The 27,263-nt window shown below is 46.8% G+C and overlaps 1 protein-coding gene across 3 annotated transcripts in view; it reads right to left on the bottom strand.

The window, feature by feature from the left end:
- Positions 1 to 27,263, bottom strand: part of LOC147432043 (vacuolar fusion protein CCZ1 homolog B-like) — a 91,225-nt gene that overhangs the window by 22,167 nt on the left and 41,795 nt on the right. For all 3 annotated transcript variants that reach the window (XM_086491852.1, XM_086491851.1, XM_086491853.1), the window contains 2 exons: positions 24,699 to 24,882; positions 24,505 to 24,614 (listed from right to left, as the gene is read on the bottom strand). In XM_086491852.1, coding sequence (XP_086347978.1) covers positions 24,505 to 24,614; positions 24,699 to 24,882 — 294 coding nt within the window. The remainder of the gene's footprint in view (positions 1 to 24,504; positions 24,615 to 24,698; positions 24,883 to 27,263) is intronic.

The following is a 27,263-nucleotide window of genomic DNA, read 5'->3' as shown; positions in this document are numbered from 1 at the left end:
CCCAGCTCGCGTCCCTCTTGCACAGGGGACTGGACAGTCTTCGGCAGCCCGTCATTCTCTTGGTAGTGCTTTCGCTACGAACCGTGCGGCTCGGGAGGGACAACCCTACTAAAGGACACCACTTTTGGTTCAGGCCTCCCCTTTTGCAACAGTCGCTCTAGAACGTCCCAGTTTTGACATTTGTCGACGCTGGGATGCCTGCAACTACAGCTTTACTCCTTTCCTCGGTGACCCTTCTTGTGACTTCGATGCAGCTTGCTTCTGAGCGCAGGTGGTCTTGTTGGTAGCCAGGGGCATACAGGCGTTGGATACAGCTATTGGCTTTTCTTTTCCAGTGTGTGGCCGAGATCACATTGAGTGGACGCTGCAGTCAGTTTTGGATTGGCTATAAGCCAAGGCTATTGAGTTTTCACACCACACAGCAGAGCTGGGAGTGACAGACGTGATATAGACACTCTGGCCACTAGCCAAGTTCTATGTGACACCCCCAGATGCATCTCGATGTAGGCATATCGTGGCTTACTTGTCACAAGACGGGCACCACGTGCCAATAAAAAAGAACAGACTAAATAGACTTTTAGCACTTCAATAACAACTGAACTGAGAGAGAGAGAGAGAGGACACGTGACACGGAGTGACAGAATTCCACCCAGAGTTATTGGCCCCAAACCTTGGCGCCCCTTTCGGTATTTCTTTAAATTGCATCAACACAGTACAAGCCGGTACTCCAGACTCTGCACCTTCTTCAGGAAGCATGCCAGAGAATGAGCCCTAACCTCATATTTATAGGCCCTTGGCCTGAAAAGCAGTTTTTCATGAAAAGCCTTTTAACTCAAAAGCATCTGGTGCAAAACCAATGCCAAAAAGCTGCCAACGTAATCACGGAAACCCATACAACTTCCACATTATCAGCCAGCACAAACGCGGAAATCCGTACAGCCTACCACATCATCATGCCAGCGCAATTTTCGAAAATCTGCCATGTCATCAATACTTATGTGTGTGCAGGTCCTGCTTTATTTTAATCCTTTATGTCACTTGGGGCCCCATCGGACGGGGTCCCCATAAGTTGGTAGGACTTCTTCTTTTGTTACTTGTTCTTCTTGGGGTTTAGGCCCCTCGACCAGCATCTGCAAGTTAGGCTCCATTCTTTAGGGCTTTGACACGTGAGAAGTTTGTTACATCTCCCCTTCTTGAAAGAGAGTAATCGTCCGCGATTACAGCATATCTGCAAAACAACTCAAGTTAGCTCAAAAATTTTCGAGGGTTATTCAGAGGGACAGTTAGTTTGCTCTTTTTGTTAAGGAGTTAGCTTCTCCTTTCGGCTGTTTTGATCAAGGAGTAGCTTCTCCTTTCAACTCTTTTGATCAAGGAGTTAGCTTCTCCTTTCTGCTCTTTTGATCAAGGAGTTAGCTTCTCCTTTCTGCTCTTTTGATCAAGGAGTTAGCTTCTCCTTTCGTCCAAATCGGAACTCTTGATATTCCGGCGTAGTAAAATTAGCCATCACACCCAGACCGTACTATCTTCCACGGGTATCTTGATGCACTAAAATTACATACCCACGCAATCTCATCCAATTAGGAATATTCAGTGGTTGGCACATCACAATGCAACACAAATGCTCACGTATGCATGTTACAAGACATAGAAACATAAAGTTGTCGATGAACACTCCTCCCGCATAACCTAACAAGGTCCGGGCCGGGAGATATTCAACGACTCCCTCATCACTCCTCCCGCATAACCTAAAAAGGTCCGGGCCGAGAGATATAGAGGCCTTTTACAACCAAACGCCCCCCAGACCGCAGCTTGCGTCGTTTGGAGGTGCTGAGAGTAACCACTACTCAGACTTCTTAATACTCCTCCCGCATAACCATCCAGCTCCGGGCCGGGAGTCACAACAACAATACTCCCCCTGTAAATAACCACAAGGGTCCGGGCCACGAGTTAAAAAAACAGCACTTTTCAATCATTCAATACTCCCCCCGCAAATAACCACAAGGGTACGGGCCATGAGTATGAACAAGCATTCTCAAACATAATTTCTCACTACTGCACCCGGGAGTAAAATCACCAATCATTGAAACCAGTGTCAAACTAGAGTCAGACAATTCAAATCGGCACCAAAATAGGTTCAAAACAGATACCATCCATTTCAAACAAATTCCAAACAGGATTACCAAACAAGTTCAAACAGAACTCAAACTTAAAAAGCAATCTCGACATCAGTCTGACTTTCCATCCTGAAACATGCACCAAAAAAATTAGGGTTAGGTTTATTCCATAGGGTCGTAGCCGAGCACAACATGGTCCATCAACTCTTGGACAAACAGTGTTTCTTTGGCGGTAATGATAGTCCCAAGATAGCAATCGCACTGGACCTCCAAGGTCATCGGATCGTGAAGAGACGTCTACTGAGAGATGTCGTGAAATTTCAAGACATAATCTGCTAGGGTTTCCATGGCAAGCATTTCAGGATACCCCACTCTACTAGAAGTTGCACTCCGAAAGAAGATGTCAGAAACCTATAACTTCGGGCAAAAATTTTCTTGAAAGCTTGCCAAGTACTTAGAGTATGCTGCTTGGTAGCTATCAACATCTGCATAGCACTGCCTCTGAGAAAAGCACTGCCTCGAAACAAATCTTGGATCCTTCTCTTGTAAGTGATCTTAATGGCTTATGCCCTGTAAGACATGAGCGGTGAAGAGGGGAGCGCCCGATGCGTGATGAAGTAAGGGTGGGAGTGGCTAATAAGTCCGGGGTGGCGGGCGAAGATACCTCGAATAAAGCTCTGTCTAATAAGTCCGGGTTGGAGGGCTAAGATACCTCGAATAAAGCTCTGTCTAATAAGTCCAGGTTGGAGGGTGAAGATACCTCGAGTAAAGCTCTGTCTGCTCTTTTGTGGGACCGGTATGCTTTCAGAAAAGCACACGCCTGATGCTCTGATACCACTGTCACAAGATGGGCACCACGTGCCAATAGAAAAGAACAGATTGAACAGACTTTTAGCACTTCAATAACAACTGAACTGAGAGAGAGAGAGAGAGAGAGAGAGAGAGACGACACGCGACACGGAGTGGCGGAATTCCACCCCAGAGAGTATTGGCCCCAAACCTTGGCGCCCCTTTCGGTATTTCTTTATACTGCATCAACACAGTACAAGCCGGTACTCCAGACTCTACACCTTCTTCAGGAAGCATGCCGAAGAATGAGCCCTAACCTCATATTTATAGGCCCTTGGCCTGAAAAGCAGTTTTTCATGAAAAACCTTTTAACTCAAAAGCATCTGGTGTAAAACCAATGCCAAAAAGCTGCCAGCGTAAATCACAGAAATCCGTACAGCTGCCATGTTATCAACTAGCGCAAAACGCGAAAATCCGTACAGCCTGCCACGTCATCATGCCAACGCAATTTTTGAAAATCTGCCACGTCATCAATATTTGCGTGTGTGCGGGTCCTGCTTTATTTTAATCCTTTATGTCACTCGGGGTCCCCATAAGTTGGTAGGACTTCTTCTTCTATTACTTGTTCCTCTTAGGGTTTAGGCCCCTCGGCCAGCATCTGCAAGTTGGCTCCATTCTTTAGGGCTTTGACACGTCAACAATTTATTACATTACCTCTTTGCGGACGCTCAAAGCATTCCGAGCTATGTTTTTGTCCATGAGGATTCTTGGTCTGAGGATGTTGCTTTACGGACTGCACGCTCTTCGTGGGCTTGGGTCGTACAACACATGCACACGCCTCTCGCGGGGTCGCTCGGATGTGGACTATTCCCCATCCAAGCCAGCCTCGAAGATTGCGCAGTTGGTTGCAGCAGCAGCATCAGTTTTCTCTCACTGAGCCATGAGGATTGTCTCATGAAACATGCAAGGTGTAGATGGACCCCAGTTTGCGCGGCACAAGGGCCGCTGAGCAGTGGTATGTGGGGGGAGACTTCAACATGTTGGAGGACCCCTCAGACAAGACGGGAGGCAGCCATGCTACAGTGTACGGATCTGAGTTGGCAGCTTGGGGTACGACCATCAGATAGCCTCTCTTTCTCTTGGACTGACAGGAGAATAGGAGGGGTGAATCTGTCGAGGATAGACCGCTTCTATGCTAGTGACTACTTTTGTGACAGGGGAGGAGTTGTATGCATTCTGGCAGGCACCACCTTCTTTGACCATGCGCTAGTGATCGTTACAGTTTCAGACACACAGAGGGATGGTAGCACCACGCTACGCACCCCTGAGAGACTCTTACTGGATACAAAGCTGAGAGAGCAGGTTGTGATGCTTTGGACAGAGAGCTTGGACATGCAGGGCTCCCCTGCTGAAAGGGCGGCCACGGCCTCACAGAGATTAGTCGTTTCTTTCTCCAGTAGTCTCTGTCTGGGAACAGAGAGGAGGAGAGGGGGCTCCGTCAGGGCATTGCATCCTTGTAGAGGATGCAAGAGCGTCACCCTGACAACCCCTGGATGGAGAAGCAGATGCAACAGGCTCGTCAACAGCTGATCACCGTTGAGGAGAGGTGACATGAGTTTGCATACCATCGTCAAGCAGCTCAGTGGACCCAGGTGGGTGACAGAGTTACTAGTGAGTTTTTCGAGACTGTGGGCCCTAGACATGCGCGCACCAGTGCTAGCTAATTGAGGAGGCTAGATGCGTCACTGGCTACAAAGCCATAGGATATGAAACCGGCCCGTGGGGCGATAGGCTTTGGCTTTCACCCGAAATTCTTTACTTTACTTTAGACACAAAGAGAGAGAGAGAGAGAGAGAGAGAGAGAGAGAGAGAGAGAGAGAGAGAGAGAGAGAGAGAGAGCTTTGCAAAGGGAACCTGCGACGGGAATTAACACTTAAGCGCACACACGGCTCGGAAGCTAGAATGCTCCGAGTAGACGCCGACAACCTATAGGCCCCAAAATTGGCGCCCTTTCGGTATTTCTTTATACTTTAAGAGGGTAGATTACAAAGAGGAGTCCTGGGAATTCTTTACCTATATCCAGCTAGATACCACTTGTTTTGGCAAAATTTCGGCAGGACTACAGTCCCCAATCTTGTCTGAAACCAATTCCCCTGCTGGAACTCACTTCCACTGGCATAAACCCTCTGATTCCTGCCCAAAAACAATAAATTCATCTCGCTGTACTTACTGGTTTTTGCCCTGTTTTCAGCCCTGAACAGTCCCCAAATTGTCCTCTATCAGTGGGGCAATGTTCCCAATGGTTCAAGCGTCCGTATGGCTGAAAAACAGTCAAAATACAATGCATAACCAGCACTGAAATCGCACGTGTACCGTGAGGTTATCACCCTCACCGGTGCCTGCTTTTGAAGTAGCAGTTGCTACTCCTGTTCCTGCTCAGAGACGCACTTGCCTCAGCAAAAACGCATGTAGCCACAAAGTTGTACATGAGTCAAATGAAAGCCCTCTTGTGGGGCATCACATAACTACACGTAGGGGGGAGAGAGAGTCGTGTAGAGTGTGCAGGACATCACTTCTTGCACTACATTGTACATGAGAGAGAAAGCTTGCACACAATAGCTCTCAACCTGTGGCACGAGCTTGCAAATGAGACTCCCACCTAGAAATTCAACGCCACTTCTTCTTGCATGAGGAAAGTGCACCAAATTGTGCCACTTGGCACGCTTATAAGCAATTTCCCGTTTCGGGGTTGCCGCCTATAAACCTAGTTGACTTTGCGGTAGAGTTCTAAAATGTTCCCCTTGTCATTCCGGAGATAATGACGCTAACAGATTTCATGGCCCAAAATAACAATTCCCTAAATTTTAGGAGATGCTTCCGTTGGGCTCCCACTGTTCTTTTGACCATCTATCCCCATTGGAACCGCATCCAAAAATGCAATGTGGCCAAACTGCCGGGTACTTTCCTTTGGTGACCCCACCTTTGCTTTATGCCTTTATTGAATTCACTTCCTAGTATACACAACTTGCTAAGTACGAGGGGGGACCTATATGATCTTGAACCGAGCTTAGACATCCAACTTCCCGTCTGAGGGTGAAACTACCGTTCACATTGGCCATACAATGTCCAACCATTTGCAACTTCAAAAAGAGGGTCTCAAAAATAAAACAAAAATCATTGGAAAGAAACCAACAACTAAGGGTAGCAATTGCCACATCCTCGTGACATAGTTAACACTTGCAACATCCTCGTGACATACCCCCTCTTGAAATCGCAAACGTCCTCAATTGCATACCATAAATACACGCCACTGATGATCTTCTGTTATTAGCACTCTTTTATCATCGCATGTATCCGCAAGAAAGGTCGTAACACATAGATACAAATGACTTAATGAGACCTTCATACTTTTGTCATTTCCATCTATTACATTGAATTCATATGTACATTTGATGTGCTAGCTCTATCATTACCCCTCCTTTGCACACATTGGGTTGGGGCATAGGTAGCCTGTAACCCAAAGGATTCAAGGTAAAGCTACAATACATTTGGTGACTCTGACAGTTTATGCTCTTCCATCCACTTTGCATCCATAGGTGGATAACTTTTCTGTCCTTTCGTGCCAAAACTTGCTCAGGTAGCAGTATCTCATCAAGTTCCTCAACTTCTGGTTGATCCTCATCTGGCATATCTTCTGGCACATCACCCACGAAGGGTCTTAGAAGACTCACGTGAAACGCATTATGAATCTTCCACGCATTAGGCAATTTCAGCCTATAAGCCACATCATTGATCTTGTCAACTTGAAAAAGCCCATAGTAATGCATGTTGAGCTAAGGAAACAGGCGTTCCTTGCCCTTCATCTTCTTTAACCTTGCCTTCTTGAACCTTAAGAGAACCCAATCACCACGTGATAACAGCAATTCACGACGGTGACGATCAGCAACCTTTTTCTGCTTTGCTCGAGTCTTCTCCAAGGCAACTTTACTTCTCTTATACATTTCATCCATGTTCTCAACATATCGATCTGCCTCAAAGATCTTGTCCTTTGTATGCAAAATGGGAGGAACTTTTTTGCCGCCTTCAACAATCTCGAAAGGTGCTTTGCCAGTCGACGAATGCACCGTATTATTGTACGCATACTCAAGCATAGGCAAATATTGTTCCCACTTGCCCTTATTATCTGACACATAGCATTTCAGCAGATCTAAGACAGTAGAATTAGCCTATTCTGACTGTCCATCAGTTTGTGGATGAAACGAAGACGAGAACTTGAGCGTAGTACCCATGTTCTCAAACAATCCTCTCGAGAACAAACTGGTCATGCGAGGATCACGATCACTGACAATCGATTGTGGCATACCATGGTACTTAAACACATTGTATATGAACAAGCGTGCCATCTGATCAGATTCCTAATAGGGATAGAATGGGCCTGCTTGCTGAACCTGCAGATAATGGTCCATATACCATCATTCCCTGTTGGCGTTCTTAGAAGACCAAAGATAAAGTCTATAGCAATGCTTTCCCATGGCTTATCCGGAATCGATAGTGGTTGTAACAGCCCTGGTGCCTTTTGCCTGTCAAACTTGACCTTTTGGCAAAGTATGCATGCTCGCACAAAGGCATCCACATCTCTCCTCACGTAGGCCAATAGAAGAATGTCTCTACCACTCGCATCAAAACCACGATGCCCTGCATACGGTGGGACATGACTCTCTTCCATGACATGTTGCAATGGCCTAGTGACACAAAGTCTGCCATGCATCTTCATAAAACCATCTCTGAGGAGGTAGTGCTCATGATGTTGCCCCTCTTGCAACTGTTCAAAGATCCTTGCAAAATCTTCATCAGTAGCATACTGTTCCTTCATGTCATCCAACTCATGATGATAAGCAATTGACACAACTAAAATTTGCGGCTTCCTTGATAACGCATCTGCCACGGATTCTTCTTGCCTTCCACATGCATAATCTGGAAGTGGAACATAGAAAGAATGTTTGCCCATCGCATATGCTTTTCAGATAACTTTGACTGTGTCAAGAAGTATCACAAGGTCTGATGTTCTGTCTGGACAACAAAATTAGCACCTAAAAGTTAGTGCTTCCAACTAGAAAGCGCATGAATCACGGCCAAGAGCTCTTTCTCATAGACTTGCATAGTCTTCTCTAGCCCTTGCAAAATTCGGCTTTCATAAGCTACTACCCGTCCATCTTGCATTAGCACTGCTCCAATGCTATTGTCACACGCGTCACACTGGACCACAAATGACTTCCTGAGGTCTGGCAAAACAATTACTAGATCTCAAGTCAACTTTTCCTTTAAGAGACTAAAGGTTGAAATCTCTTTTTGGATCCATCTGAAAGTGACCTCTTTCTTTTGCAAAGCGTGAAGAGGTGATGCTATCTCTGCAAAATTCCTGATAAACCTTCTATAGTAGGAACACAATCCCAAGAAGCTTCTGACATCGTGCACAATCTTCAAGTCTGGCCATGTCTTAATAGCTTCGACCTTTGCGGGATCCATTCTGACACCATCCTTTGAGACTATGTGGCCGAGAATGTGGATCTCTTGTAGGAAGAATTCACTTTTCTTAGGATTGACAAGTAGCCTGTGACTGCGCAGCTCTTGAAACACAATGGTCAAGTGACGCCTATGCTCCTCTTCATTCTTCGAATAGACTTCATGCCATCGAAGAACGTCCCAATAAACTGTTGATGCGAGCGGAAAATCCGGCCCATCATTTTGTTGAACGTGGCACGAGCATTTGTTAGCCCAAACGGCATCACTAGAAACTCATAAAGACCAAATGTCGTTCTAAACGTAGTCTTGTGCACATCCTCTGGTCTCATACAAATCTGGTGGTACCCACTCTTAAGGTCTATCTTGCTGAAAATTGCAGCACTCTCTAAACGATCAAGAATATTATCAATCTAGGAATAGGAAACCTATTCTTGATGGTATTCTTATTCAACGCACGGTAATCAATACACATGTGCCATGAGCCATCTTTTTTCTGCACTAGGAGCACTGAGGAGCAAAAGGGTGAAGAACTAGACTGAATCAACCCCTTCTCTAATAACTCCTCAACCTGGCCCATAATCTCTTTTTGCTGCGCCGCACTAACCCTGTAGGGAGGTCTATTTGGTGGGCTACACCTTGGCACCAAATCTATCCGATGGTTTCAGGTCTCTTTGGCGGCAATTGCGACGGTAATGAACCAGAAAAACAATCACTAAACTCTTGCAAAAATGCTGATCTTTCTTTATCTAACAAAAATAAATTTGACTGACAATTATCTGAGACATCACGTGCAAAAATCAAGTACACAGAAAGATGATTCTTTATTACAGAAGTGATAGCCAAAGCAAATACATTAGGGACACACTCCCCTTTGAGCTTTACATCCAAAACATGAGTTTTGCCCCTATGCTGAAGGGTGATCGTCTTGCCGAAGGTATCACCCCATGTACTTTGAACATCCACGGAATTCCAAGTAGCACATCGCACCCTTCCAATGGCATGATATAAAACTCTTCTGTGTCTACATATGACTGAATATGTAGACGCAGCTTTCTAATAATGGGAGTAACACACTCTGCGTGGACAAGGCGTACCAACCCTGCCTCTGCTGTGCACCCGCATTTGTACTAGGCCTGTCACCCACCATATCTAGCACCAAACCTGTCATGGGTTTAGGCTTCTTGCCTTTCTGGTCTTCTTTATCATCTGAGTCAGCTGGTCTTTTCCTTTGTAGACAATTGGTAGCAAAGTGACCACGCTGCTCGCATATAAAGCATTTATTTTCAGCCATTAGGACCTTCTTTTCCTCGAGTGACTTGCGCAAAAGGCTTCCTTTTTTGTTTCTTTGCCTGCGCTCCAAAAGTCCCGGATGAATCCTTATCTGTGGTGGCCTTTTCTGACCCCTGTGACGCTTCAGGAGCCGTTTTCACAAAGGGCTTCTTCGCTGAATTTTTCTTTTTCTGCCCTCCTTTCTCGTTGCCCGGAAACGCACTGTCCTCTCCTTTCAACAAGGCAAGACTAGTGTTAGCAACTTCCATGAGTTGGGTGAGGGTAGCCACTCTATTCTTGGTACAATAGTCCCGAAGCCCTTTAGGCAGCCCACAACAGTACTTCTCTATATGCTCTATCAATGGCACAAATCTGTAGGTCACTGAGAGTAACGCTTTACAAAACCTCCGATTGTACTCCAACAAGCTCTTGCATGTAGCCGAAGTAAGCTATGGAGCCGAAGTAAGCTGGTGTCAATCTGTCATGACGTCGGCTTCAAATTCATTTGACAGCCAAGCAGTTGCAAACATTTGCTTGAAGTAGACCCAAGTGGCCGGTGTCTGTCCTTGCATTAACAATGTCGTCCACCATGTAAGCGCATTGTCTTTCAAGAAAGTGGCAACTTTCTTGACCCTAGAGGCCTCTATAAAATTCCCTCCTGCATAAGCTGTATCAAACTGCTGGAGGAAAGTGAGAGCCTTTGCTTTATCCTCGAAGCCACTAAAAGTGATGAACTTTACAGCTGCACCACCTTCTTTGTAAGCTTTCGGCTTTTCCAGTGCCTCTAGATTGTCCTTAAGGAATAGTCTGCAACATGGGCACTGTGGTGGGCATCATCGGCACGTCTTGGCCATTAACATTTTGCGTCAAAGGTGTCATATCTAGCTGTTGTTCAGAAAAACCAGCCATGCCAAAATGACCCTGCGGCACCCCGAATTGGCGCCCTGGTTGCTCTGAAAACCTTACTGCATGCCGATGCTACCATACATGGGGTTTGGCATCATGCGTTGCATACCCCCAAACACTGTCCCTAGCATGTACGGCTGACTTCGGGGCGCATAACCAACCATACTCTTGAACACAAATCCACACCTGAAATACCCAGGATGTACTATGGGTGGTGGAAAAACTGGATGCATTGCTTGGTAAGCAGTTCCCTATCCATTAAAAACAGCATGCGGGCTCTGAAAGGTGGTGGGCTGAACTGGCATAGCCTGTGGAATAGGCGTCCTACCCACCTGTTCAAGGACGGGAGGAACCTGTTTTGGAGCCCCTGACTCCGCAACATGCGAGTGTTCCCTATCCTGCTGAGATGCATGAAGTACTTACTTAGGCTTGAGCCTCAACAAGCTCTACTCGTGGTGTAGGTTGCCTATTTTGTTGTAGCACTCGTGGCACTTGCAGGAACTCCATAAACCTTGGGTTCCGCACCAGTTGCGAAAAGACATTCACCGCGGCAACTAACTGAGTCCTGAACGCATCATCCTCAAGTTACCCAGTCATAAAGCCCTGTACTGGAGGGACATTCAACAGGAGGTACAGACTGACGTGGCCGTGAGCTCTCGCCAATCTCGAACACCATAGGAATTTCTTGTTTGTCTTTCGAAGAGGAGCCCTCTTCCATAATACCCTTCCCTTTGTCGGCCATAGTGTAACCCCGCGTTCCTGTACTCTGTGTCTTTCCCAAAACAACCGAGGCTCACTTCTTGAGGAAAAAGTGATTGATGTCCCAGCAACGGAACCTTGAAAGCAACGGAACCTTGAAACCGGCCCGTGGGGCAGTAGGCTTTGGCTTTCACCCGAAATTCTTTACTTTACTTTAGACACACACACAGAGAGAGTACTTTGCAAAGGGAACCTACGATGGGAATTAACACTTAAGCACACACACGACTCGGAAGCTAGAATGCTCCAAGTAGACGCCAACAACCTGTAGGCCCCAAAATTGGCGCCTCTTTCGGTATTGCTTTATCCTTTAGGAGGGTAGATTCCAAAGAAGAGTCCCGAAAATTCTTTACCTATATCCAGCTAGATACCACCTGTTTTGGCAAAATTTCGGCAACATGACAACCCCAAAACTTGCCCGAAACCAATTCCCCTGCCTTCCACTGGCATAAACCCCTCTACTTCCTGCCCAAAAACAATGAATTCAGCTCGCTGCATTTACTCATTTTTGCCCTGTTTTCAGCCCTAAACAGTTCCAGAACTGTCCTTTATCAGTGGGGCAATGTTCCCAATATTTCTGGCGTTCGTATGGCTGAAAAACAGTCAAAATACAGCGCATAACCAGCATTGAAATCGCACCTCTACGGTGAGGTTATCACCCTCACCGGTGCTTGCTTTTGGAGTAGCAGTTAGCTACTCCTGCTCCTGCTCAGAGAGGCTCTCGCCTCAGCAAAAACGCATGTAACCACACAGTTGTACATGAGTCAAATGAAGAGCTCTCTTGTGGGGCATCACATTACTGCACGTAGGGGAGAGAGAGAGAGAGCAATGTAGAGTGTGCAGGACATCATTTCTTGCACTACACTATACATGAGAGGGAATGCTTGCACACAATAGCTCTCAACCTGTGGGGCAAGAGCCTCCTAGCTAGAAATTCAGCCCCACTAATTCTTGCATGAGGAAAGTGCACCAAATTGTGCCACTTGACACGTTTATAAGCAATTTCCCGTTTCGGGGTTGCCGCCTAAAAATCTCCCGACTGGGTGCCCAGTTGCCTTTGCGGCAAAGTTCTAAAATGTTCCCCTTGTCATTCCGGAGATAATGACGCAAACAGATTTCATGGCCCAAAATAGCAGTTCCCTAATTTTTAGGAGATGCATCCGTTAAGCTCCCACTGGTCTTCTGACAATCTATCCCCATTGGGACCGCATCCAAAAATGCAATGTGGCCCAACTGTCGAGTACTTTCCTTAGGTGACCCCAACTTGGCTTTATGCCTTTATTGAATTCACTTCGTAGTATCCACCAACTTGCTGAGTGCGACGGGGGGACCTATATGATCTTGAACTGAGCCTAGACATCCTCTTACTATACGAATTCCAGTGCCGACCAACTTCCCGTCTGCGGATGAAACTACCGTTCACATTGGCCATACAATGTCCGACCATTTGCAACTTCAAAAAGAGGGTCTCAAAAATAAAACAAAAATCATTGGAAAGAAACCAACAACTAAGGTTAGCAGTTGCCACGTCCTCGTGACATAGTTAATAGTTGCCATGTCCTCCTGACAATATACGTAAAGGCGTACAACAGAGTGAAATGGGATTCCTGGAGGGCACTCTTCTTCGACTAAGGTTCTTAGATGCTTGGATCAAGGGGGTGTTAGCTCTTTACAGGCGGGCTCATAGTCAGGTGCTTTTGGCAAGGGGGAGAGGGGAGCGCTTTTTGCTCACGCGATCGGTTAGACAGGGATGCCCTCTTGCCCCCTTCCTGTTTCTCTTCTACGTTGAGGCGATGAGCAGATTTTTAACTTCACAGGCAGTGGGATTGCGAGGCTTACAGCTGCCCATCAAGGGAGAGGAGCTTTTGGATGCAGAGTTTGCAGACGATTCATGCTTGTACTTGGAGGGCCGAGAGGCCAACCTACACAGGTGTGAGCAGGCTCTCGAGGTGTTTTGTTGTGCGTCGAGAGCATTGATCAATTGGAGGAAGATAGTGGCTTTCTAGGTTGGCAGTGCTCCCTGTCACGTTGGCTTGGACTTGACCCTAGAGCAACAGATCACTCCTCTCATCTTGTCTATTCGGAAGAAGCTACTGCATTGGAGCTCAGTGCGGTTGTCTTTCGCTGGCAGGGTAGTAGCCAACCGGGTGCTTTTCGCTACTATGTGGTACATTACACCTTGCGGGATCTTCTCTAGCTCATGCATCAGCCAATTGGAGAGGTTGATCACAAAATTTTTGTGGTCAGGGCAGGATACATAGTCGGCTCGGACCAAGGTTTCCTGGCAGGTCATCACACTACCTTGCTCTCAGGGGGGGTTGGGGATCATAGACCCAGCACGGTAGAGTAGAGCCCTCCTTGGGAAGCTGGTAATCAGAGGTCGTCTTCCAGGCGGGGAGCCCTAGAAGGAGTTGTTGTTGCAGCGGATTAGCGCCATAGTCCCTCAGACGGGGACCCACGGAGTACCTCCACACAGTGGATTTTCACAAAGATGCGCAGAGTCAGTCTAAGCAGGAGGTGGGAGGATTGGTTTGCAGTGAGCCTGTTGCAAGCTTGGGAACAGTTGAGGGGTGGCTTGGAGCAGCACCAGCCCACTTGCATTAGGAGCGCCTGAGACAGCCACTGGTTCTAAACCATTTGGTCCGCACTCAGCGTGGTCGCATGGTAGGGAGCCGACCACACGTCTCTTGGGGCCGCATGGCAGAGGGGCTAGCCCGTTTGCTTGGGGACTGGCTACAGTTTACAGATCTTCCAGAGGAGCTTCAGAGCACACAGTTGCAGGGCATGAGAGGGGTAGAGAGCATGTGTCAAGACATTTCCGAGGCTCTACCAGCAGATTGGCTCATCCCTTTGGAGCCGTCAGCTCCTCACTGGATGGGGGCCTTCATGCAACTGGAGGTCCTCATAGCAGTCAAGGCCAGCTCAAACTCAAGCTCTTGCTTGTTCTTTAAGGTACAAAGAGAGGGTCGTCTCCTCAGCGTCCCTGCCGAGGCACTCGGGTCCCGAGGTGGTTGAGTGCTACTTCCAAATGATTCGAGTGGTGGGCATCAATGGGAGGACCTGTGTCATTGACCCCGACCCTACTGCTCTAGAGACGGGACATTGGCGACTTTGGGCATGTGAGACCCTACCTCTGACACAGCTATAGTGGGACCCAGGGGAATGGTTCTGGCGAGACCCCTTTGCGCCAGCTGACCACCCTGGGATCCCCTTTTTTCAGTACACATCTCGGCTGGGGCGTCACATACTAACAACTCGGAGAGAAGCTCGACCTGCTGCAGTGACCCAGAGGCAGGAGGAGGGCCTCACGGCAGAGTTTCTAGCAGACTTTTGGGAGCGGTTGTGGGACAGCCGGCAGCCGACGAGAATTACCTTGTTCAAGTGGTTGGTGACACACAGAGCGATTGCAGTTGGGAGTTGGTTGGTGCACAGTGGCCTCTCGGCAGCATGCGGAGCTTGCGGCCATCCACTTAAGACACAACGACATTGTCTGTGGGATTGCCCCATTGCACAGCAGGTGTGGCTTCGGGTCTTGCAACTGATGCCTGCGCTATCCTCTGTTCGTTAGTATACTTGGGGTGTTGCTGCTTGGTCCACCCTTTCCGGCCCAGCACTGCGCTTGGAGATGGCTTCAATCAGCAGGATGATTGTGATACAAGATGGCAGACCTACTCTACAGCTAGCCACAGAGATCATCCCTCAAGAGTGGAGCAGAGAGAGTGAGAGAGAGAGAGAGAGAGAAAATGAAATGGAATGAAATGTTATATTAACGTCTTCAAAAGGCCAAAGTGACCTATGAGACCAAAAAGTTACAATGTGGTGGATCTGATACAAAGTCAAAGTAACAAAATGACAAAACAAATATACTATGGAATACTTGACTGCTAGGTGTGAATGGGGCAGAGCAGTTAGCTGGGGTAGCTAAATCACAAGAGATCCAGCATCGGTCGCTGGCGGATCTCATCAAACTCCTCCATGGTCAGTAGTCTGACCGGGCGTCGTGCATGTGTCACAAGGCGGGCACCACGTGCCAATAAAAAAGAACAGACTGACAGATTTTTAGCACTTCAATAACAACTGAACTGAGAGAGAGAGAGAGAGAGAGAGAGACGACACGCAACACGGAGTGGCGGAATTCCACCCCAGAGAGTATTGGCCCCAAATCTTGGCGCCCTTTTCGGTATTTCTTTATATTACTGCTGATTCGCAAAGTACAACAGTCGGGGAGCACCTCCTGTGCAATTTGCGCGCTGAAGAGTGCCAGAGAGGGCCCCCAAGGCTCATATTTAAAGGCCCAAAGCCTAAAAGCATCAAATATGAAAAGCTGACCCCAAAAAATCACTTTCCTAAAATTTTGGGATTTTCCTAAAAATCCGTCGCGAATTCCGGGACGTCCGTACAAGTGCCACATCATCATATTTTGATGTGCGAAGTCTTTTGAGTGTGTTTTGCTTTATTTTTAAAGCCTTTATGTCACTTGGGGCCCCATCGGACGGGGTCCCCATAAGTTGGTAGGACTTCTTCTTCTGTTGCTCGTTCTTCTTAGGGTTTCTAGAATTAGGGTTTGCAGGTTTTAGGGTTAGGGTTTCCAAAATTAGGGTTTACAGGTTTTAGGGTTAGGGTTTCTAAAATTAGGGTTTCAACAGTTAGGGTTTCTGGTAGAAATTAGGGTTAGGGTTTCTGCTCTCGGGCAGCCACATCATCTGTAAGTTGGCTCCATTCTTTAGGCTTTGACACGTCAGCAGTTTGTTACATCTTCCATTCTTGAAAGAGAGTAATCGTCCGCGATTACAACATATCTGCAAAACAACTCAACTTAGCTCAAAAATTTTCGAGGGTCATTCCGAGGGACAATCAGTTTGCTCTTTTTATTAAGGAGTTAGCTTCTCCTTTCTGCTCTTTTGATCAAGGAGTTAGATGCTCCTATCAGCTGTTTTGATCAAGGAGTTAGCTTCTCCTTTCGTCCAGATCGGAACTCTTGATATTCCGGCGTAGTAAAATTAGCCATCACACCTAGACCGTACTGATCTTGCACGGGTGTCTTGATGCACTAAAATTCCATACCTAGGCAATCTCATCCAATTAGGAATATTCAGTGGTTGGCACATCACAATGCAACACAAATGCTCACATATGCATGTTACAAGACATAGAAACATAAAGCCGCCGATGAACACTCCTCCCGCATAACCTAACAAGGTCCGGGCCGGGAGATATTCAACGACTCCCTCATCACTCCTCCCGTATAACCTAAAAAGGTCCGGGTCGGGAGATATAGAGGCCTTTTACAACCAAACGCCCCCTAGACCGCAGCCTGCGTCGTTTGGAGGTGCTGAGAGTAACCACTGCTCAGACTTCTTAATACTCCTCCCGCATAACCATCTAGGTTCGGGCCGGGAGTCACAACAACAATTATTTTACAAGCATACAACCAAACGCTCCCCAGGCATCGGCCTGCGTCGTTCCGAGGTTCAAACAATACCAAAACAATATTTCTCACTTCTCCACCCGGGAGTAAAATCACCGATCATTGAAACCAGTATCAAACCAGAGTCAAACAATTCAAATCGGCACCAAAACAGGTTCAAAACAGATACCATTTATTTCAAACAAATTTCAAACAGGATCACCAAACAAGATCAAACAAAACTCAAACTTAAAAAGCAATCTCGACATTAGTCGAGCTCGAAAAGTCAACTAACTTTCCATCTTCAAACCTGCACGAAAAATTAGGGTTAGGTTCCTTCCATGAGGTCGTAGCCGAGCACGGCATGGTCCATCAGCTGTTGGACAGACAGTGTTTCTTTGGCGGCGATGGTAGTCCCAAGAGATACCAATCGCACTAAACCTCCAAGGTCATCTGCTCGTGAAGAGACATCTACTGGGAGATGTCGAGAAACTTCAAGTTATAATCTGCTAGGGTTTCCATGGCAAGCATTTCAGGATAACCCACTCCGAAGGAAGACGTCAGAAACCATATAACTTCGGGCAAAATTTTTCTTGAAAGCTTGCCAAGTACTTGGAGTATGTTGCTTGGTAGCTGTCAACATCTGCATGACCCTGCCTCTGAGAAAAACAGTGACTCGAAACAAATCTTGGATCCTTCTTTTGCAAGTGATCTTAATGGCTTATGCCCTGTAAGACATGAGTGGTTTGCTCTGTCTACTCTTTTGTAGGACCGGTATGCTTTTAGAAAAGCACACGCCTGATTCTCTGATACCACTGTCACAAGGCGGGCACCACGGGCCAATAGAAAAGAACAGACTGAACAGACTTTTAGCACTTCAATAACAACTGAACTGAGAGAGAAAGAGAGACGACACGCAACATGGAGTGGCGGAATTCCACCCCAGAGAGTATTGGCCCCAAACCTTGGCACCCCTTTCAGCATTTCTTTATACTATTGCTGATTCGCAAAGTGCAACGGTCGGGGAGCACCTCCTGTGCAATTTGCGCGCTGAAGAGTGCTAGAGAGGGCCCCCAAGATCATATTTAAAGGCCCAAAGCCTAAAAGCATCAAATATGAAAAGCTGACCCCAAAAAATCACTTTCCTAAAATTTCGGGATAATCTGCCGCGAATTCTGAGACGTCCGTACAGGTGCCACATCATCATATTTTAATGTGCAAAGTCTTTTGAGTGTGTTATGCTTTATTTTTAATGCCTTTATGTCACTTGGGGCCCCATCGGACGGGGTCCCCATAAGTTGATAGGACTTCTTCTTCTGTTGCTTGTTCTTCTCAGGGTTTCCAGAATTAGGGTTTCCAGGTTTTAGGGTTAGGATTTTCAGAATTAGGGTTTCAGCAATTAGGGTTTCTTGCAAAAATTAGGGTTAGGGTTTCTGCTCTCGGGCAACCACATCATCTGTAAGTTGGCTCCATTCTTTAGGCTTTGACACGTCAGCAGTTTGTTACAGCATGTCGGACAAAAGTGATCCGAATCCTCTGATGCAACCTCCGTCGATGCTGTGTGGTCCTCCGCAGTCGTGGACGTCTGGATCTCCCTAGCTCGGTCGCCCGGTCGATCAGTGTGCCTCTGGTGTGAGGCGACGAGCTCTGCTGTGGTAGTAGCTCCTCCAGGTGTCTAGTGTCTGCTCTAAAGAAGTCTGTGATGTGTCTCTGAGACTGGCTAGCCTCTCCTCTCATCAGGCTCTTTCTGTGTCAACGCAGCTCGAGTAGAAACAAACCCAAGCATCTCTGATCCTCGTACTACATGACTCTGGAGAGTGGTCCAAAGCCCTCTCTAAACAAGCAATGGAAGCGGCCTCGTATCTCGTAGTAGACGGGGCAGTGGCATGTGTAGTGCAACTCTGTCTCTGGCTCCATGCCACACAGGGGGCATGTCCTGGCCTCTGCTGGTACTCCACTGTATCTCCGAGTCTCGATCCGCAACTGGTGTGAAGATGTGCGTATCTGGCCAATAGCACATCGTATCCCATGAGACAAGTGAGTCTCCATGTATCTGGGCCTCGTCACAAAATCGTCCTCTGTAAGCTGGAGAAGATTCTCTCTGTAGAAAGCCATCCTCGTGCCCAGCTCCTATGCTGGTTGTATCCATGTCCTCCTAATGTCTAGCTGAGCCAGGTCTTGTCAGATGAGCCTGGTGATCTCGGAATGTGTAAGAGTCAGAGAGGGTGCCTCTAATGAGTACTGGAAGGGGGGCAATTTGTCTATGCTGAACCCATGCCCCTGAAACCATGATGTCATTTCACCATACCAACATGTTGTATCTCCCTGCATGGCTAACTATCGAGAGGACTCAAGTGCAAGGCGGGCATATATGTCTCTGGGGAGTTCCCACATGCGGTGTATGAAGGAGACAGATCTGGTAAGCGCCTCGACTACTAGTGGGGGAGCAGCTAGCTCTGCTCGGATAATGGCACGTGGTACTGAAGCCTTGGCTCTAATGAGCCGCGAGATCATAGAGACCAAAGGCTTCTCCATGTCCCCCCACCCATCAGTGCTCCATCACTCAAGAATAGCTGGTAAAGATCCTGCTCTAGTCGAGCCAAAAATGCCCTTTTCTTCCGCCGCACTAGGCGTCGAAAATCAATCTGTGACTGCCTGTGAGTGATGTCTCCCAAAAGCACCTCCCTCTGAAGTCTAGCTCTAGTCTCACGGCATTCCGCATCCTACCAGCTGTTCTGGGGCATGCTTCCAGAACGGCGTCTCTGCTCAGGCTGAGAGTGTGGGTATGCCTCTGCTACTGCATCATGTAATGTCTGTGTCAGTATAGTAGTAACCTCCTCCAGAGGTCGTCCTGGCTCCTCAGTGCACAAGCGTCTGTATATCTTATCTATGTATACAGAGTCCGTCTCCCACGTGAAGGTGTAGCGAGTAGGGGCAACTGCCCGTGGCCTGTGTGCTACACTGAACTGGAAAGAGATGGTCAACGACACGAGCATGATCCACTGCAACCCCAACAGGTCTGGGCCCAACAGTGAGATCCTGGATACTAGAGATGAGGCTCGGCTGTGCCATGACATAATCCACTGTGCTGGCTCCGTGTCTGTGTGGAAAGCATGTGAAACCTCCCGCAGCGGGAAATCTCTGTAGGCCATTCAAGATGGCCAATCCATGTACAATCCCCATGTCTATCAAGTGCCGTCCATACTCAGTATATATTCCCCATCCTGCGATAGTCTAGATAGGCCCGTCTCCACAACATCCAACTCTCTCAGCATCTCCTCTGAGGTATCATAAAACACTGTCTGATGATGGGCAGTCCTAGCATTGAAGTCCCCTAGAATGATAATGTCACCATCTCTAGAGAACTCCCATATATCATCATCCAAGATAGAAAAGGGAGACTGTCCTTTAGGTGGTGCATATACTGACATACTCGAGGGGAAGTAACAAATAGCAATGTAAAGATATCTGTCTATCTCTGCTCTCAATCTCACCCACATGTACCTAGCTTGCTCATCCCTGCGAGCTATATGTATCAATGGCTGTAACTACTCCCTAAATAACACTGCCACTCCTCCCGAGCCCCGCCCTCTGTGCTCTGATCGTGTCTCCTGTCTACAGGCTTTCTCCCATCTGTATCCACTAATGTGAGGCATAGACTGCCCAGGGGCCTGATGTGTCTCAGAGTAGAAGACGATGTCTCTCCCGGAAAAACTCTCCTCAAAAGCACCTACATCAAGACGCATAGATCCATTACAATTCCAAGTAGCAACTTTGAGTACAATCCCATAGGCCTCACACCGTCGTGTGGAGCGTCGCTCCAATATCACCACTCTTCCATCTTGGTAAAAGGCAATCTTGCCTTTTTCCCTTGCCGCTCTAATCTCTGGCATTACCTCCTGCATATGAGCAATCTGTGAGAGGGTAAGGTCATCCCCGAGAAAGATACCTGTTTTCTTAAGAGTTGGTCTTTTCTTCAAAAAGTCTTTCTTTGCTTCCATGGAGGGAAAACGAAGGATGAGTGCTCTTTCTTTCGAGGTTTCCCCATTGCTCCCATTTTTCTTGTTGCCGACTCTCCAGGCTCTTGAGTGCATCGGCTCATGAACCCCCATCAAAGCCATGAGTTCTTTTACCTCTTCGTCTACATTATCTTTGTCTTTAAGACCGCAAATTCGAACATGTAGAGAACGCACACGTCGTCTTTGCTCCTCCTCTAGGGTCAAGTTGATAATGGTGGGAGTTGACGTTATTTCCTTGCTTTTCCCTTTCTTGGCCACCTCAATCCATTTATGGGCTTCATCTGCCTTCTGCTGAGTCTTTGTAATAACGTCCACCCAGGAAGTCGTCATCTCTTTGTGCTGCTCTTCCCCCTCTTTGATGGCTCGCACTTGCTCTTTGATTGAGTTTAGTTCTTCTATTACTGAGGGTTGCAGTTCTCCCTCTTCAAGTGTGTTTCGTGATTGTGCCTCTGCGAGCGCCTTCTTGAGTGACGCAATCTCTTCGTCTTGGGCCGTCACACGATCTCCCATTGCAGTAATCTTGCTTTCGTGGGCAAACACACGATCTTCGAGCATTTTTATTGTGCCTAGCATGCTGGTTGCGGTTGATCTTGTTAATAGTTTCTATCATTTCTTCTTTACATTTTTGAATTGCATCTTCTAAAGCATTGGGTTTATCATTCTGCTTCCTCATGCTTGGTCGCCGCCAAAAACAAGGGGATTGCGGCGGTAAAAAGGGGACCACACTGTATGCACAAGCACTTCCACACTATGCATACATGCTTACCCACATTAAGCATACATTCGCACTCTTTGCACTTTCAAATCGTCAATTTCTAAATTTTCTGAATTTTCTGCTGAACCTGCAATTTCTGAATTTCCTGCATTTCCTGCATGCTGAATAATTCTGAAATCACACACCCCTGCAGATACAATCTCCTGTAATAGATGCAGTCGAATGCTCGTGGTAGCTATCCCAATGGCTGTGAGACCCAGGAAAATTCTTGTCTCTTAGATTGGCTCTATGCTGCCACTGTTTTTGAAGCTCACCACAGCAGGTAAGTGCTGATGAGATTGCTGAGGCCTGCGTGAGTCTGCAGACCTGCGCAAAGGGGGGCTGGTGGAGCCTGCGCGAATAGGCAGGGGCCAGACCAGGCGCGACCAGGTAAGGGGCTCATCTGCGGCCTGACACTTTGGTTTATTTGGCGAGCCCGCTGCTTTTGCATTTTTAAGGCTCGCCTTGTCCCTCCGACGGAGACTGTTTGTGACTTTTGGCTAGAGCTGGTCCACACAGTGCACACTCAGGGGCTCGAATGTGCTTCGCATAAAGTAGATTTTAGTGACACCAACAAGCCAGTTCATAAAATCTTGTACTTCCACCTGCTGTCTGAAATCTTACACCAATCGGACTCAGAATGGGAATAGGATTCTCTGCTGGCTCCCTCTACATGTTCCTTTGGCTGAGCCTCATACTCATCCTCATCAGCCTGCCTTTCTTCATCTTGATTGGCTGATCATCTTCAGCCTTGTGTCAAAATCCATAGCATGTTGTGAAAAGTCAGATTGGTTCTCCTTAGAAGAAGAATCTATTGAAGCTATGATACCACAATAACCAACAAGCCACTGGTAAGGTGGTGAATCAACTGCAAACACACGTCAGCATTGAAAACTGATAACACTTGAACTTTAAAACAAATGAAGTCGAGACACGGTGGAGCGTCATTCTCTACCTAGACGCACTCGCCCTTATGTCAGGCGCCCCACACAAGAAGAATCTGTTGAAGCCTGATACCACTGTAATGAGCAAGCCACTGGCAAGGGGGTGAATCAACAGCAAACACATGTTGGGAAGTGAAATGTAAAGACACGGTGGAGCGTAGTTCTCTACCCATATGCACTAGCCCTTTAGTAATCCACACAGTTACAACTGCCGGGGAGTTAATCTGCAACCATGCATTAAATTTGCCAGAGAGCTTCCAAGTCCACGTATTTAAAGACATTGAAGCCCAAAAGCAAAAGCTATAAAAGTATGGTGCTCAAAGCACAAAGGCTAAAAACATGGCGTCCAAGAAGTCAACTGCTTTAATCACTGGTCCAAAAAGCAAGTTAGTGCTGCCACGTCATTTGCAGCGCAAATCATGGCGCAGGATTGTCCATACAGTTGTCTGTCTCTCTCTCTCCGGTCGGGATGCAAGTGTAACCACGTCATCACTTTGTGAAAGTCAGCTGTCCAGCTTTGGCAGTGCAGTAAGTGCAAGTATGGTTGTTAGCTTCCCTTCCCCTTCATGGACTCCATCCAGTCGTACGATGAGCTGGCCTGCACTACATCGCACCATGGTCTTTAACTCCTCTGAGGGAAGTTGAGGACCACACAAAGTCTGCTACTCGAGGCCTTAAAGTAACTTTGCCATTGACGAATGTCGTAAAATTTTTACTGTGATAGCTATCTGTTTTACAGTACTAGCAGAGCAAACAAATTGGATACTGAACATATGTTCCAATAACCTGTGAAAGTTATGAAGTAATCAAGACAAGAAACGCAAGCCTGTAGGATCTCCTTAGGGTCCCATGAACCAGGGCTTGGTTAAATGGAAGCCCTCTCTGAGAAAACAACTGCCAACATACTAGGGGTGTCGAGTGTGAAGTAGCAGCTTCTGGGTCGTATTCTAAATTTGAGACAAATACCCAATCCTGACACAAAACCACCTCGGCAAGTGCTATGATGGCCCCAGTAGCTCAATTGGAAGTCCAATGTAAACATCCAGCATTTAAGTGGGACAAACATGACTCCCATCAAAGGGGCCTTCCAAACTGGTCAAATGTAAATCACATAACCTGTCCACATCAATAACTACACATAACTGATGGGGTAATCACCTTTTAAGACTCCATAGCTGAGGCGACTACTTACTCTTCATTCATGGCTACGTTGCCACAGGCTGCAATGGCTACAGCCATGAACAGCTTTGCTGGAAGCCTATAAGACCTACCATGACCATCCACACATAGCCTAACATGTAGTGTGAAAATCAGAGTATGGCTTCTTCCTTTAAATGAGTGGCGCCGGCCTCGTGAAAAAGACACTCGCATTTAATGAAAAAGTGACTGTTTTCAAGGGCTTTTGAAAAGTTAGGTGTACTTTCAAAGTATCTAGTTGTCCTTTTAGACGTACCCAATAAGTGCAGAGGCATTTTACAAAATTTTCTAGAGAGAGAAATAGAATTTCTTAGAAGGCTCAAATGACCTCCGAAATCTTCTAATAATTAGCCAAAGGTTGAATGATAGGAGGATGCCAAAGCTCTGATCTACCATTTACTTCACGATTGTATGTAGTAGTGAGAGAAAACTAATGCCCTACCTAGAGAAAAAGTCTTTGGATCTGTCAGCATCCAACTCAACACATCCATAATGGCTAATTATGTTCCAAATATTTTCTAGCTTGACCAACACAAGTTGTAAACATTGCTATCCAAGTACAATTGATGTAAGCAGCAACTGTTATTCGTCCACGTATACATACAAAAGGTGTAAGTAGCACCTAAATGTCCAATCTATACCACCACCTAGTAAGTTTCTGCCTGTATGCATACACATATCTCCATGAGCACAGATTAATGCTGAGAACCATGAAAGAGGAAAAATCATCTTAGGTTTATCTTTCTTATTTAATTGCTGTTCAATACATGCAAATGTGGCTGCAATAACCGTGTTGAGGCTTTTTTGAACAACAGTTTCTTACCTGCACTTCGAGGGCAGTACCACGATCCAAGGCTGTCATTTGGACTGACCCTCTTTCTTGAAGGGCAAAATGAGAGGACATCATCAGCAATTTTTTTCCTGTCAAAAGGTCTTCAATAGAGCAGATTTAATGAATTAGAGTGCAAAGTACATCACAGACAGAAACAAAATGACCTCTAGTTCAAAATAAAATACCAGCAAGATAGTCAGGTAAAAAAGCATGCAAGCAGCTTCTTGCAATGTCCCCACTTGGATTGTTTGAAAGAAGAGCTTTGAGAGAACCATAGAATAAGGTGAACAGGCCATGTGCCTCCCTTAACACAGCTTGCAAAGCATGGGTTCTTCCAATTTCACTATTTTCCTTTCGTTTGTCAAGAACCTGCTTCACAGTTCAGGTCTATCTGAGACACATGTTTGGAGTCTGAAAGATGAATTGTCAAACAGCATTGCTCAAATACACAATAAATATGTTAGAAAAAATTGCATGCTACTACACAGTCAAGAAGAGGCAAACAGAATATTCCAGGCATTTGCAACTTAAATGCCACAACCATAACAACTTTTACTGCAGTTACTAGTTACTATTATCCCCTACTATATGCTTGTAAATTACCACACCTTCCAGTCACTTAATATTGAGGCCATAAGATATACAAGAAGATGGGCTGGTCCCCCCACCTAACCCCCCCCCCCCCCCCCCCCCCCAATAAAAGTATCCTTATTACTAGGGAGAAGTCTATACAAGCACTTGAACCGAACGTATTACATGTTTGTTCTAGAATAAGACTACATGGTTCCTTGAAGACTCAGCTTCCTATTCCTAGGGCAAAACCCTATTCCAAGGAACTTTCGTTCCTTATTTTGAATCCTCGAGAACCAAGGTTTTCACCTCTCGATGTCACCTTCCAGACTCAGGCCATGACATCCCTACAACCCTTTTCCGACCCTGTTCCTAGAGTCCTTTTCCTGCAGAACAACTATGCTTTCTTGGACGTGAAGTCCTTTCTTGGGAATCTCAACTTCCAGATCACAACTCAAGAGTCTACCTCTCTCCGATCCGTGGATCTACTCCCAAGCTCAGGGTGTGAAAACCTTGGGCGGATCTGGCTCTAGTTCCTCAGAGCGGTTTTCTCCTGCAAAGGCTCATGCCTTCCTTTGCTCATGCTCCCTCGTAAAGAGGAAGTACATTTGCAAAGTGGCTGCCCACTTATCAAATGGGCGCCCGGCCTATTTTAAAAATGGTCTGAACCTCCCAAAAACTCAATAAAACCTTATAAGCTGTAAAACAATGCTTGCACAACACTTCCCAAGCGTCCCTGGATGCAACCACATGCACAGATGCAATGCAGACATCGACTTCCTGGCGGGAAAGCATCTGATTTCTCAAAAAGCAACCTGCTTTCTCAGAAAAGCAATTGTATTTCCACAAAGTTTCCAGTGAATGAAACCGGCCTGTTCAATCCAAAAAGGGCGGTAGACTTTACTTTAAACCTTGATTTAGCTTTCACCCATTATTAGTCGTCTATTTTACCTGTACTTTAGTGACACAAGAGAGGGGAATGGGATACAGATGCTAGAATGCACCTGTATGAGAAGACTGACACCAGATTGGCCCCTAACTTAGGCGCCACTTTCGGTATTTCTTTATTGTTCAAAAGAGGGAATAAACGTTGTGGTTCCCTACAAGCTGCCCCGCACAAACTCAGCTGAATTTCCACTGTTCCGGCCCGATTTCGGCAACATAACTGTACTAGAACCCTTCACAGTCAGTATTCCCACGCATTGAATGACTTTCCCGACGCATACGGGCACTTTGCAAAACCTGGCGAGAATCTGCAACACGCTGAATTCTCTGTTTTCAGCCCTGAAAATGCGTCAGATCACCTGTACAGCGGTCCCCTTGCGTCCCCGAACCTCCTGGGGGTATTAGGGTCCATTTAGGGCCAAAACCCTAAACCTGCAAAAATACACAGCAGGCTGTAATTTACTGTTTTCGGCTCCGTTTCGCGTGCCGGTCGCATCCGTAGCAAGTCCTCGAGCTCCCGCACCTGTAGGGCTACTTGCCCTTTGAATTGGACGAGATTTCTGGCGTGAAACCTCTCCGAATTCACCTGTACCTGCGGGGGGATTAGCCGCTAGCTAATCCAGTACCTGTGCAAGAGGCTCTTGCCTCGGCAATCGCGCATGAACCCACACAATTGTACATTGGTCAAATGAAGAGCCCACTAGTGGGGCATAACATACTGCCAAAGGGGAGAGAGAGGGCAGTGCGTAGCGTGCAGGGCATCACTCCTGGCACCGCACTGTGCATAAGAGGGAAAGCAACCACTCATAGCTCTTAACCTGTGACAAAACTAAAAATGAGGCTCTCCCCTCCTAAATTCAGCGCTAACTCTTGTTGCATGAAGCAAGTGCACCAGAAGGTGCCACTTGGCACATTTATAAGCATTTTCTCGTTTCGGGGTTGCCGTCCAAAAATATCCCAACCCAACCGGTTGCCCAGTTGACTTCACGGCAGAGTAGGAAAATGTTCCCCTTGTCATTCCGGAGGAAATGACGTCAACACATTTTCAAGTCCCAAAATAGCAGTTCCCTAAATTTTAGGAGATGCTGCCATTGTATCTTTCTAGGTCATCCGACCCTCTTTGTACACTGCAGCCACATCCAGAACTGAAATGTAGCCTCTGTAGCAAACGATTCCACTTTCGCTATTCAATGACCCCACTTGGCTAACCATAGTCCTTGTCCAACCTTAGTGCT

Source organism: Adiantum capillus-veneris, chromosome 20, assembly GCF_014529385.1.
Source record: "Adiantum capillus-veneris isolate H3 chromosome 20, ASM1452938v2, whole genome shotgun sequence".
Lineage (NCBI taxonomy): Eukaryota > Viridiplantae > Streptophyta > Polypodiopsida > Polypodiales > Pteridaceae > Adiantum > Adiantum capillus-veneris.
This window is presented reverse-complemented; position numbering and strand designations above follow the sequence as displayed.